The following is a 14,901-nucleotide window of genomic DNA, read 5'->3' as shown; positions in this document are numbered from 1 at the left end:
GTGGATTTCTCTGAATAAACAAATAAGATCAATCCTTGTTAGTAGATAGCTTCTTATAAGTGCAATATACTCAGTGGTTCTTGTTAGTTATATTTGTAAATAAGGAGCCTACAAATTACCACGTGTGCCAAAGTGGGACCTAAAAGTTGAAAAACAACCTATGCTTGAGAGTTCAGCTTGGAGGTCAGTTAGGGATATTCTGATACACCAATGTTAATATTTTGTAACTTTGTAATTAGTTCAGGGGGCCCTAAAGGGTATTTAAACTGGAAAAGTCTGACAAACACTGCTTTAATAACCTGAGAATACTTGAATTACAGTGAAATCTTCCCCTTTAACTAAATCGGTAAATAGTAATATTAGTAATACTCAAAAGCAGGTAATTTCCAGTTTTTGTTTTTTTTATAAAGGACAAGTTCATCTGATTATACATTCTAACTTCTATTCTCTTAACTCTGGTTCTGTACTCCTATTTTTAGTATTTCAAGAACTGAGAGATCTGTTGAAGAAAAATGCTACAGTTGAATCCTTTATAGAATGGTTGGACAATGTTGTAGAACAAAAGGTTATCAAGGTATTCGTTTTCGCTCACGCAATATTTATAGTTATTTACTGCAATATAAAATGAAGAAGTGACTAGGCATGTGACATGTTATATAAACTAGCACTTCCTGCCATGTGCTATAGGATGGAAAATTGGCACTGCTCTGTATTACAATGTATTATAGGGTTATGAATACAATATGCACCAGTTTTCCTGCCATATGTATTAGGGGAAGTAATGTGTTCTTGAGTATTATTCATGTGATACTATGGGGCACATTCATCGGGGAAGGCTTTGTCACACTTTGCACGACTTTGTCAGACATTAATTCACAGTGCATAAGCTAATTTATCAAAATGTGAAGTTAGGTCTCGGCAACCAAACGCTGGTGAAAGGGGTAACGTGATGGAAAATTCTCACTTTAGCTAATTTGCGGAGTAACGATTATTCTACTGAGCAAAAATTTGCCTGGCAAAAGGCGCGCAAAACTTTGTTATTAATGTGCTCTTTCGATAGCGAATTGTCCTCTACGCCTGTTAGTAAATTGGTGAATTTGCCCCTATAAGTGAATCCATACAGGAAATGTCATAAATTAACCTCCCAGAAATCTCCTTTGGAGGCGGAGAAGTATTTTCAGAGATTTGTCGCTCTCAGTGGCGCAAATTTATTTTGGCGGGTAAATCTCCAAAAAAGCAAACTATATATATACATATATATATATATATATATATATATATATATATATATATATATATATATATATATATATATATATACAGGTCAGAAGGGCTCTGCCAAGACGGAAAGGTTGGTTAAATATCTATATTTTTTCACCTTGCAAAGTCCTGTAAGCGCAGTTTCATATATATATATATATATATATATATATATATATATATATATATATATATATATATATATATACAGGTCAGAAGGGCTCGGAAAGGTTGGTTAAATATCTATATTTTTTCACCTTGCAAAGACCTGTAAGCGCAGTTTCATATATATATATATATATATATATATATATATATATATATATACAGTCCAGAAGTCCTTAACGCACACCGTAATACGTCTAACTAGGTCGATACCTGGGTGCTATCTTTACTGGCAAAATTATCCAAATAACGAAAGGATTTATATATATATATATATATATATATATATATATAACAAACAAGGGAAAGTAGTGCTCATCACTAATTTTTAAAACCATTAAGCGGGGGTGCAATGAGGCTGTGACCACAAAATACATGTAGTCAAATACAAGAGTCCTCTGCACTCAACCCATTGTCATATGGGATGACCTTGACGCAGTTGGCCAGCTTAAATATATTGCAATATATGGACAAACAATCCCTGTTTTGTTTAAAGGGTAAGGCATTTTTCAGTAGTAGTATGCACAAAATGTCTCTGTCTTAAATATATTGATAATGGGTTGAGTGCAGAGGACTCTTGTATTTGACTATATATATATATATATATATATATATATATATATATATATATATATATAGTGAATAAAGTACCCCCTCTTGTAAAATTTAAGGATATTATAAGTTACAGAGGAGTTTCATGACCATACACGAGGCCGAAGGCCGAGTGTTTTAATACAGGTCATGGAACTCCGAGGTAACTTCTAATATCCTCATATTTTACAACTGGGGGTACTTTATTTATTATAATACACAAATTTCAGTGAGTCATGTGACAGAAATGACATCGGAACTCACTGTTTATAACTGATGACATCAGAACTCACCGTTTATAAGGATATAATTTACAGGATATTCATGGCTTTTGTGTATTATATATATATATATATATATATATATATATATACACACATACAGGTGACGGCACTCCCAGAGAAAACAAAGTTGAAAAAAGGCAATGTTGCTGATTAAGTAAGGTTTATTTTATCCGACGTTTCGGTTCCTATACTAGAACCCTGAGGAAGGTTCTAGTATAGGAACCGAAACGTCGGATAAAATAAACCTGACTTAATCAGCAACATTGCCTTTTTTCAATTTTGTTTTCTCTGGGAGTGCCGTCACCTGTATGTATATAGAATTGTTCCTGATATTGTACTGGCACCCAGGCTTCTACATTTTATGGTTGTGCGTTCCACCCACTGTGTGTGTGTGTGTATATATATATATATAGTTTGCTTTTTTGGAGATTACCAGCAAAAATAAGTTTGCGCTACTGCGGGTGACAAATCTCCTGAAAATACTTCTCCGCCTGTAATAATTTAGATCATGAGTAGGGATGTCGCGGACTGTTCGCCCGCGAACTAATTCGCGCGAACATCGGCTGTTCGCGTCCGCCGAATGTTCGCGAACGTCGCGCGACGTTCGCCAATTTGGGTTCGCCTTAGCTGGCGCTTATTTTTGACCTCTCACCCCAGACCAGCAGATACATGGCAGCCAATCAGGAAGCTCTCCCTCCTGGACCACCCCACACCCCCTGGACCACTCCCCTTCCATATATAAACTGAAGCCCTGCAGCGTTTTTTCATTCTGCCTGTTTGTGCTTGGAAGAGCTAGTGTAGGGAGAGAGCTGTTAAGTGATTTGAGGGACAGTTGATAGTAACTTTGCTGGCTAGTAATCTACTTGATACTGCTCTGTATTGTAGGGACAGAACTCTGCAGGGATTTGAGGGACAGTGAGTTTAGGTTAGTTAGCTTTGCTGACTAGTAATCTACCTTCTACTGCAGTGCTCTGTATGTAGCTGCTGTGGGCACTGCTTCTGATCTCATCTGCTGACTGCTGTAATAACCCAATAGTCCTTGTAAGGACTGCTTTTATTTTCTTTTTTGTTTTTTTTACTTTGCTACTGTAAGAGCCCAGTGCTATTAGTCTAGCTGTGTTGGGGAGTGGGACTGGTGTGCTGCTCCTCCTAGTAGTTCACCACTACCAGCACCAACCAGAGTCAAAATTGTTACAAAGTATCTTATTTGCACCTGTTAGCTGTTCTGAGCTCTCTGCCAAAAGCTAATTAAGTTAGAAACTGTTTTTTTTCTGGCTGTTCAGTGCAGAGAAAAGAGGGACTGGTGTGCTGCTCCTCCTAGTAGTTCACCACCACCAGCACCAACCAGAGTCAAAATTGTTACAAAGTATCTTATTTGCACCTGTTAGCTGTTCTGAGCTCTCTGCCAAAAGCTAATTAAGTTAGAAACTGTTTTTTTTCTGGCTGTTCAGTGCAGAGAAAAGAGGGACTGGTGTGCTGCTCCTCCTAGTAGTTCACCACTACCAGCACCAACCAGAGTCAAAATTGTTACAAAGTATCTTATTTGCACCTGTTAGCTGTTCTGAGCTCTCTGCCAAAAGCTAATTAAGTTAGAAACTGTTTTTTTTCTGGCTGTTCAGTTCAGAGAAAAGAGGGACTGGTGTGCTGCTCCTCCTAGTAGTTCACCACCACCAGCACCAACCAGAGTCAAAATTGTTACAAAGTATCTTATTTGCACCTGTTAGCTGTTCTGAGCTCTCTGCCAAAAGCTAATTAAGTTAGAAACTGTTTTTTTTTTCTGGCTGTTCAGTGCAGAGAAAAGAGGGACTGGTGTGCTGCTCCTCCTAGTAGTTCACCACCACCAGCACCAACCAGAGTCAAAATTGTTGCAAAGTATCTTATTTGCACCTGTTAGCTGTTCTGAGCTCTCTGCCAAAAGCTAATTAAGTTAGAAACTGGTTTTTTTTCTGGCTGTTCAGTGCAGAGAAAAGAGGGACTGGTGTGCTGCTCCTCCTAGTAGTTCACCACCACCAGCACCAACCAGAGTCAAAATTGTTACAAAGTATCTTATTTGCACCTGTTAGCTGTTCTGAGCTCTCTGCCAAAAGCTAATTAAGTTAGAAACTGTTTTTTTTTCTGGCTGTTCAGTGCAGAGAAAAGAGGGGCTGGTGTGCTGCTCCTCCTAGTAGTTCACCACCACCAGCACCAACCAGAGTCAAAATTGTTACAAAGTATCTTATTTGCACCTGTTAGCTGTTCTGAGCTCTCTGCCAAAAGCTAATTAAGTTAGAAACTGTTTTTTTTTCTGGCTGTTCAGTGCAGAGAAAAGAGGGACTGGTGTGCTGCTCCTCCTAGTAGTTCACCACCACCAGCACCAACCAGAGTCAAAATTGTTGCAAAGTATCTTATTTGCACCTGTTAGCTGTTCTGAGCTCTCTGCCAAAAGCTAATTAAGTTAGAAACTGGTTTTTTTTTCTGGCTGTTCAGTGCAGAGAAAAGAGGGACTGGTGTGCTGCTCCTCCTAGTAGTTCACCACCACCAGCACCAACCAGAGTCAAAATTGTTACAAAGTATCTTATTTGCACCTGTTAGCTGTTCTGAGCTCTCTGCCAAAAGCTAATTAAGTTAGAAACTGTTTTTTTTTCTGGCTGTTCAGTGCAGAGAAAAGAGGGGCTGGTGTGCTGCTCCTCCTAGTAGTTCACCACCACCAGCACCAACCAGAGTCAAAATTGTTACAAAGTATCTTATTTGCACCTGTTAGCTGTTCTGGGCTCTCTGCCAAAAGCTAATTAAGTTAGAAACTGTTTTTTTTTCTGGCTGTTCAGTGCAGAGAAAAGAGGGACTGGTGTGCTGCTCCTCCTAGTAGTTCACCACCACCAGCACCAACCAGAGTCAAAATTGTTACAAAGTATCTTATTTGCACCTGTTAGCTGTTCTGAGCTCTCTGCCAAAAGCTAATTAAGTTAGAAACTGTTTTTTTCTGGCTGTTCAGTGCAGAGAAAAGAGGGACTGGTGTGCTGCTCCTCCTAGTAGTTCACCACTACCAGCACCAACCAGAGTCAAAATTGTTACAAAGTATCTTATTTGCACCTGTTAGCTGTTCTGAGCTCTCTGCCAAAAGCCAATTAAGTTAGAAACTGTTTTTTTTCTGGCTGTTCAGTGCAGAGAAAAGAGGGACTTTCCAGTACAAAAGAGGGACAGGGGGTTGAGTGGTCAAAAGAGGGACAGTTGGGAGGTATGCAAGTGCCACCTAGCTGTGTGAGCTTTTTCACATTCTGTCTAAATAACAATAATAATTCTGTGTCTGTAAACATCACCTGAGTGATGTTTTTACAGCAGCAATAATATATTCCGTATCCACTACTGTATACGTTGCCCTTGCAGGCATTGTTTGCCCAGTCTTTAACCAAGTGCCACCTAGCTGTGTGAGCTTTTTCACATTCCGTGTCCAGAAACATCACCTGAGTGACGTAGTGTGATTTCTGCCCTTTACAGCATAAAACGCAGCGCTGTGTCAACAATGTATTTTTCAGATACATTTTTGCCCTTGATCCCCCTCTGGCATGCCACTGTCCAGGTCGTTGCACCCTTTAAACAACTTTAAAATCATTTTTCTGGCCAGAAATGTCTTTTCTAGCTTTTAAAATTCGCCTTCCCATTGAAGTCTATGGGGTTCGCGACGTTCGCGAACCGTTCGCATTTTTGGACGCAAGTTCGCGAATATGTTCGCGAACATTTTTTCCGCCGTTCGCTACATCCCTAATCATGAGTTTAAAACTTTTAAGACATGGCCCTAAAAAGCCAAGAGTGGGTTGCGAGTTCTATTCATAGATTGGCACTCTCAAGGAAAGAAAATCATTATTATTTTGTAACACCATGAGTGAGAATATGCAGAAAGTTAGTTTTTACTATGTATTGCAGAATTTCATACAACTTACATATATTGTTATCTTATAGAGGGCTTAAATTTCATATATAGTTAAACATAATATATCTCCATACTATCACAAGTCAATTACTCGTCTTGTATAACAAATTAAATGAATTAAGGGGAAACAAATTAAAACCTCATTTTTTCAATCTTTTGATTTTAGGCTAGTAAACAAAATGGAAAGTCACTGAAGAAGCGAGCACAGGATTTCCTGTTGAAGTGGAGTTTCTTTGGGGCCCGTGTTATGCACAATTTGACTCTCAACAATGCATCTAGTTTTGGTATTTTTATCTATTACTATAATACTATGCTTTGGATCATCCAATAATTTCAGAATATGTGAAATTACCTTTGTAAAGCTATACTATACCTAGAGGCACATTTATCAAGTGTCGAATTTCGAGGGTTAATAAACCCTCAAATTCGACCCTCGAAGTAAAATCCTTCGAATTCGAATATCGTATTCGAAGGATTTTAGTGCAAATACTTTGATCGATAAAATCGTTCGAATCGAACGATTCAAACGATTTTAATCAATCGATCGAAGGATTTTTATTTGATCAAAAAAAGCTTTGAAGTTTAAAGTGGCGAAGTATGAAGTTAAAGTATTTTTTAAAGAGACAGTACTTCGATTATCAAATGGTCAAAATAGTCGAACGATTTTTAGTTCGAATCGTTCGAAGTCGAAGGTCGTAGTAGCCTATTCGATGTTTGAAGTACACAAAAAAATACTTCGAAATTCGAAGTTGTTTTCATTCAAATCCTTCACTCGAGCTTAGTAAATGTGCCCCCTAATGTAGTTAAGAACACAAGATGAGCAAATAAGGCACTTGACTCTATGCTATTACTCATGCAGTTGTGATACTGATGAACGCCAGCCTTTTGTTTTAGTGTCATTATGTGATTAATCTAGAAATACAGTTCTTAAAACTCATGTATCTTCCCCAAGATGCATAAGTAAACAGTAATAGTGAAATCTAAATCATTGTGTTTTATCTGCTTTCCCTTAGAATCAACTCTCTGACTTCAGTTTAGTCTTTGATGTAATTTGTGTACCATGAGGCAGAAAGTGTATTAACCAAGTGGGTGTTTAATGAAAAGATTAGACTAAGAACCCTTTGGCTATCTCATGTTAGTCTTGGTAGGTCATTTAAAGTACAGCAATCATTTGTTTGCCTTCAAGAGTGTAGAGAGATGGTCATGGAGATAACAGGAGTGACTATCTCAATTTGTTCTTCTCCCTTCTTTAGGTTCCTTTCATCTGATTAGAATGTTGCTTGATGAGTATATTCTTCTGGCAGTAGAGACACAGTTTAACAATGATAAAGAACAAGAGCTTCAGAATTTACTGGATAGGTACATGAAAAATGCAGGTATGTGGACAAGTCTTGCCTGCTATTGGAATATGTCAGTCACTACAACATGTCCCAAAACAAAGCAAGATAGGAACACGAGGCTTTATGTCTGTAAATGTCACTGCTGAGCTATAATATTCCTGCCCCTTTCCATTTGAAATTATGTGATTAAAATGATCTCCAGGAAGACAGCCCTATTGTAATGATACACAAATATTGGAAATATTAGCACACATAAGTATTTGGCAATATGTGGTACAGGTATGGGATCCATTATCTCAAACCCATTATCCAAAAAGTTCTCAATTACTGAAGGTCCCGAGCATTCTAGATCACAGGTCCCATACCTGTACACAAATTTTCGAATTATTTAAAAAACTTGAATTTCAAAAACTCATCTGATTAAAAACAAAAAAACCTTGAACACAGCAAAATCACATTCTACTCATCATTCTTAATGTGTCTACTAACTTTTGACAAAAATCAAAAAAACCTGATTTTTAAAAAATTGCTAAACTTTTACTTGTTTTGACTTCTACATGACATGTCAGCTTTTAGAAACCGAATTTTTACATTTGAGTTTTTTTTGCACTTAATAAATCGTGAACATTCAAAGAAAATCGAATTCTTTGTTTTAGCACAAAAGAAACTTAAATTTGAACTTGATGAATCTGTCCCTTAAAGTAACAATGCATAACATGCAGTGCTCATATGAATCTAAAACCCAATGTTTAATTAAAATTTTAAATGTATGCTTAATGTAGAAGAAAAATCATATTTACTGGGGGGGGCCAAAATTAACCTTCCTCCACGGATTTTACTCACTTACCAGATACCCCAGGGCAATGCTCCTCGGTTATCAGGTAAGTGAATACAATCACTGGGGGGGGGCACCCCAGTGTGACTTTTCTTCTCCTATAGGGGCCGATTCACCAAGGGTCGAATATCGAGGGTTAATTAACCCTCGATATTCGACTGGGAATTAAAATCGAAGTCGAAGGATTTTGCGCAAAAACTGCAATCGAATGAAGGATTTAAATCCAACGATCGAAAGAATATCCTTCGATCAAAAAAACTTAGGAACGCCTATGGGGACCTTCGAAGTAGCCCAAAAAACACTTCGAAATTCAAAGTTTTTCGAATCCTTCAATCGAAGTTAATGAATCGGCCCCCAAATGTTTCATTTTTTAGATGTGTTGGAAATTTATTTGTTTTAGCTTTTAAAAAATATTAGCAATTTTCCTAACTGGTTAAAGAAATACATGGCTTTCTGCTCAATAGTCATAAGACTGAAGTTGTGGAGCTGGAAATGCGGAGCATAAGTATTTCTAATTTCAATAACTAATTACTGCCAGACAGGAAAAAGGAACACTATCATCATATTCAGTACTTTATGCATATCTTATATATCTGATATTCTGGTATTGTAGTTTCTAACCTGCCACGGTAGTTAAGCCATAACAAGATGTGTTCTTTGGCAAGAATTCCTGGCTTTTACAGCATTGATATTCTGTTATTTAATATAGTTTAATATACTTTTACTAATAAAGATGTGTACTCACAATTTGATATTGTTATAAGGCAGCATACAGGGGTGATCCTGGCCCTTTGCCGCCTGAAGTGGCTTGCTACTATTGCCCCTCCCGCACTCGCCTTTTTGGGGGCCCAGGGGGGTCTGGGTGCTCCATTTCACAAGCACAGAGAAGCTCACTGGCACTCTTTATGCTAGAAGAGCCGGTTTCTGGTTTAAAAACCCTGGCAACCAGTGGAGTGCTGCCACGTGAGGTGAGTTTCTCAACTCTCATCATTGGTATTGCGCCCCTGGCAGCCTGGTATTGCAGAGTTGTTGCTTTGCAGTTAGGAATGCAACAGTAATCATGGAGCTTCATAATAATACCTTAGCAGGGTCCTCCCCCCAGGGGACTCAAATAATAATGAGAAAAACATACCCCACACATGAGTGCTCTTCCCTGATTCACTGCATGCCTTCACCATGCCCCATTGTGCCAGAATCCCTGCCATGATCAGTTGCAATAGTTGTGTTATTTTTTTCTTGACAGATGCAAGCAAAGCTACTTTTATGGCATCCCCAAGCTCCTGCTTTCTTGCAAGTCGCAACAAGTCTGGTAATCTTCCAACAGATCCTGCTGTAAAAAATGAATGTCTTCAAAAACAGACTTTCACAACTTTATCGTCTGAACAGCATTCTGGGCTTGTCAGTGGCATGCACTCCTTTTCAAATGGAGAGAATGTAAATATTCAACTCACAGGTAAACATGTACTACACTCTGTTCTTTGTAAACACTACACTCTGTTCTTTGTAAGAGGTGCAAGAGATTTTTAAATCATATTACAAAATTGGGTAGTACCATGGCCTGTTTAAGGTCATTCCAAGTGCTTAATAAAGCGTAAAAGGGGATCTAGGTCTGAAAAAAGCCAGCTATGTAGACCAATTTTTATGTATTTGGACTACTAAAACACACTGGTAAAATGCCCAAAATCTGCCATTGACTTAATTATATAAGGTATAGGTAATGTTAATGTGGTAGTAGACAATGTGAAAAAATGTAGCATGTAAAAAAGGGAAAAAATATTGACTTCATTTTTGTGTGCTTGCCTATTTTTCCACTAATGGTACACTTAAAAATTGTAGTTGCCCTTGAAAGTTTTTATGAAATCATGTATTACAGATTATTTGCATTATAATAACAGTATTGGTGTATATTATTTTTAGATCCAGTGGACATTTCCCAAAGTACAGGACATCTGATAACTCCACCTATGTCACCTGCAATGTTAAATAGGGGAAGTGTTATAAACCAAGGACCAATGGCAATAAGACCTTCCAGTGTTGGCTCAGTCTTGCCAAGTCACACACATATCTCCTCATTTTCAGACACTCCTTACCAAAACCATCCATCATCAAACCAGAACTATTTTGCAACTGGTTCAAACTATCAAGCAATGTTTCAAGCTCAGCCCCCTTCTGGAGTTTTCATCCATCGGGTGGACCAAAGCCGATATACACCTCTCAACGAGCAACAGATTTCCAGGGACTATTTTGCCAACAGCTGTGCAGTATCTCCCTACAGTGGGCATCCCTCTTCAAATTATGGACCATCAACAAGTCCCCAAGAAATACACAACATGCAATTTATTAACACCAGGGGATTCAATTTTTTGGGCAGTTCTGGAGGATGTCAGACGGGAACATATCCTTCCAATTCTTCCAATGGTATTTCATCTTTTCATTTCCTTTACAAAGCACAGGATTGCAAAGTGGAGTGAACATGTGTAGAGGATAAATGACAGAGGTCAAGATGATTGGCAGAGCAAAAAGTGAAAGTTGTACATTATTAAACTATTAGGGTGAAGACACACAGCTGCAGCTACTTGTCATACAGCAGCAGCTACTTGTCATGTCTGCAAAATAGAAAATAGTGATACTTGGCTTTGCTAAGAAACTACATGTGTTTTAGCTGAGGCAATTCTCAGTATTGTCTATGTCTATATTTTGTAGCCACAAGTAACTGCTACTAGTAGCACCTTTTTTTCTGGCACTGGCTACAACATGCCAAAAAAAAAACCCTGATATAGACAATAATAAGAATTGCCTATGCTAAAATACACTTACCCCCATATGTAATTAAAGGTGCTAAGTTTAAACAGGAGCAGTAACCCATATCAACCAATAAGATGTTTCTTTTTATACAGATGACCAGTAAATTCTAGCTGCTGATTGGTTGCTGTGGTTTAGAGCTCGTGGGCAAAGCCAATTATCACTATTGTCTGTTTTATAGCCGTGATAAGTAGCTGCTACTGTGTGTCTTCACCCTTAGGGTTAGGCCACATTGGGCATTTTGGGGAGATTTGGTTGCCTGGCAACTAATCGCCTCGTGTTTGCGGTGACCAATCTCCCCAAACGGCTTCCCTTACTCTGCGCCAGCTAAAATTATATAATTTCGGCGATAATCACATGCAGCGATACATTTTCCGAAGACGCCCGAAGTTTCCTTGTGAGACAACTTCGAGCGACTTCGGAAAACGAATCGCCGCATGTGATTAGCGCCGGCGTTTTTTCATTTTAGCTGGCGCAGAGTCAGCGAAGGGGTTTGGGGAGATTGGTAGCTGCAAAGACGAGGCAATTAGTCGCCAGGCAACCAAATCTCCCCGAAACGCCCAGTGTGGCCTTACCATGGCTGTGGGAGACAAATCTCCCGAAAATGTTTTTCCATTGGCAGTAATTAAAATTGCTGCCTGTATGCCCAACATATCGTTAAATCACCCAAAGCTTTGTCCGGAGGCAACTTCAGGCAATTTAGCGATAAGTTGGGGAATGGAAAGGAATTTTCAGGGATTTGTTGCCCACAGCCATGCATAAAAATTTGTGGGTGACAAATCTTCCTGTGTGCCACTGCCCTTAGGATGGGGTGCTATCATTTATACAGGAGCAGTGGCCAGCTCCATGTTGTTGCTCCCTTAATTCCCAGCTACAGCCAGGTGATCCCAGCGGTGGCCAATAAAAAGGTAACTTTCTCTGAACATTCTTCAGAGACTTGAAATCAAGCTTACTGATCTGATGTATAGTAGATAACATTTAAAAAACAATGATCAAATTACTTATCAGATTTTACCTTTACAGGATACTACGGAAATAATTTAAGCTACCCAGATTCATCCCACCGGCTTGGATCCATGATTGATCAGCATGTGTCAGTGATCAGTAGTGTCAGCAGTATCCGCCCGCTGCACTCTTTCAATGACATCCATGATCCACTTAACATTTTAGATGACAGTGGAAGGAAACAACTTGAATCCTTTTATGCAGAAACACCATCTCCTATTATTTGCCGTAAATCCTCAATGGGTACGTTTTTAAACTCTTTATTCAAATGATTTTAAATGAAAACTGCACAGATGCAGTACGGTTCTTCCTAAATGACTGGACTGTGCTGTCAGGAATGATGCATTAGAAATTAGTCATTACGGATATAGAGGAAGTTAATCCAATATTACAGTTCTTTATCCTTCATCATTGTCTTCACTTCTGTCTTCACCAATACTGTTGTTAATGATGATCACACAGAAAACTATAATGAAAGTCGAGAACCCCATAGATATCAGTTTGAGTGGTGGCAGCGGCAAAAGTATGGGCTCATGACTCATTTTCTTGCCTTGTACATGTCTGAGATTGGTATAGATGTTTTTCTACAATTCTAACTGTTTTTTCAAATGATGTGTTAGTACATGAGGACATTCCATGTCACCTTGGAGTTCTTTGGATTTTTGCACACTGACTGTACCTTTGCTTAGAAATTATTGTAAGGGGTACATTATTCTCTGAAACATTATCTATGCTATATGGATTTCTTCACAACATATTTCAGTCATCTTTTACATACCCATAATCTCTTTTTTTCAAATAATAATAATAATTTGACTTACTTTCTATCTCTCCATTAGCCACCAATCATTTTCAACCCAATTCTCGAAATGTTTTTTGCCTTCTGTACCTGCACTAAGACATCCATAGCATGTCTACCCACAGAAACTACTATAAAAACAACAAATTACTTTGCTTTCTGCAAACTCCTACTCCATGTTATATCAGTTCTGAGCAATTCAGTGTCAATCCATTTGATTGTGGGTAGTAAAACTGGGCATGACTAGCCCAACTGTGCATAAAATAACTGCATTAGTGTTAGGTGCATGTTTAGACTCAACCAGGTGACCAAATGTTAATGTCCAGCCTAGAAAGTCTGCAACTCATGTAGCCAACATTAATGTTAATCAATGCTATTTTTCGATGCAGTCCATTCACTAAAAACAGAGTATTTTTTATTTTTTTGTTTGAAATCCAAGCCCTCTGTCTATTTTCATTCAACAGTTTTGTTCATTTATTTTAATGTCCAGCAACAGTGTTTTCTTTCTATTTGATTCAAATAGGAGCATGCTTAAAATGTGTTTTTCCCTTTCTAATCTTGATCTGCTAAGTTGCTTATGAGTAAGCTGAATTTGCTAAAAATTTATTTTTCATTGTGCAGCATCAAACATGCCAAGTGTGATATCAGCATCCACCTCTCAATGTATGTATGGAGCTTCAGGCCAGTACATCTCTCAAGAAACTGTGGATTCCCATGGGCAGCCCAGTGATGTCAGAGAATTAGTGTCATCGTTGCCTCCAATCAATACAGTGTTTATGGGAGCTGCATCAAGAAGCACATGAAGGCAATTCTAAAGTCCCCTTAATTCTTCTATTTGAAGAGCAAATACTTGGCACTGGACAGCTAATGTGGACGCTGTACTTGCAGGAAAAGACTTTTTTGATTTCCAAGTTAAAAACTGTGCCAGTTTCTTTAATGAAGTGAAGCACAAACTGCATCCAAGAAAAAACTGATTGTTATCAAGTCACTCTAATCCCAGGCTTGGAGACAAGTTTTGGCTGCATAAAAACCAGGTGTACTACCAAACAGAGCCTCCTATAAGTATAATTAATGGCTTAGTGCTCTATGGCAACAACTATGAAATTGTACCATTGTAAATATATTTAAATGTTCCGCGTTTCAAACCCAGGGCTGAGCAAACGTATGTTATGATCTGAAGTTGTGGTATTCCCACAAGATACCTACATGGAATTTAATTGGGTGCGTAATCACAGATCCACTTTTTTTTAGATAGCTCTAAGTCATGCCTGCCTACATTATATGACTATGTCCTTATGTCCTTAAGACTGGCATGTTTATACGGCATTGTTTCCAATTTAAATCAATTTGTGTTATCTTTCTTAATCTTGTTTCTGTATGTTACCCTTTGTAACATGTTTATTTAAACAACTGTATCATAACTCCTATTTATTGTATTTAGAGAGTACCTGTTTACTATCTTGTACTTGACATTGGTCAGGTTTATATTTTCTACCTCCTATGGAAACGTTTACAAGTCAACTTAACAGAAAACTTTCTATTGATTTCACTTTTTGTTCATTAAAAAGCTACTGCTATTTGTTCCCAGAATATTTTGTCTTTTCCACACAGATGATTCCAAGTTTTATGCATAAGATAATGTGGATAATTTATGCATGAGAATCTGGATAATGTCATTGTTTATGTTCTATTACAAAACAAACGCATAACTTCATATTATGTATCAAGGAGTACAGATTGTACAGTTAAGCAGCACAACTAATGAACTATTTGCATACCCTATTATCTTGGACAAATCCAATCAAAGGAATTGCTAAATTGTTATGGATTACTTCACATATGCTTGTTTTTTGCATTTGTGTTGAAAAGTAATCCCATTTATTCTGGAATTTTACTCATTTGGAAGGGGACAT

General features: G+C 38.0%; 1 protein-coding gene across 1 annotated transcript in view; it reads left to right on the top strand.

The window, feature by feature from the left end:
• The window catches only part of rfx6.L (regulatory factor X6 L homeolog), a 35,570-nt gene extending 21,072 nt beyond the window's left edge, over positions 1-14,498 (top strand). The window contains 7 exon segments of the mRNA NM_001202422.2: positions 480-574; positions 6,374-6,491; positions 7,461-7,583; positions 9,626-9,835; positions 10,300-10,800; positions 12,208-12,432; positions 13,610-14,498. Of these exon segments, the coding sequence (NP_001189351.1) occupies positions 480-574; positions 6,374-6,491; positions 7,461-7,583; positions 9,626-9,835; positions 10,300-10,800; positions 12,208-12,432; positions 13,610-13,791 (1,454 nt within the window). The 3' untranslated portion in view covers positions 13,792-14,498.
• The last annotated feature ends 403 nt before the right edge of the window (positions 14,499-14,901 follow it).

This window comes from Xenopus laevis, chromosome 5L, assembly GCF_017654675.1.
Source record: "Xenopus laevis strain J_2021 chromosome 5L, Xenopus_laevis_v10.1, whole genome shotgun sequence".
NCBI lineage: Eukaryota > Metazoa > Chordata > Amphibia > Anura > Pipidae > Xenopus > Xenopus laevis.
The sequence above is the reverse complement of the archived record's forward strand: the minus strand, read 5'-3'. Positions and strand labels throughout refer to the sequence as shown.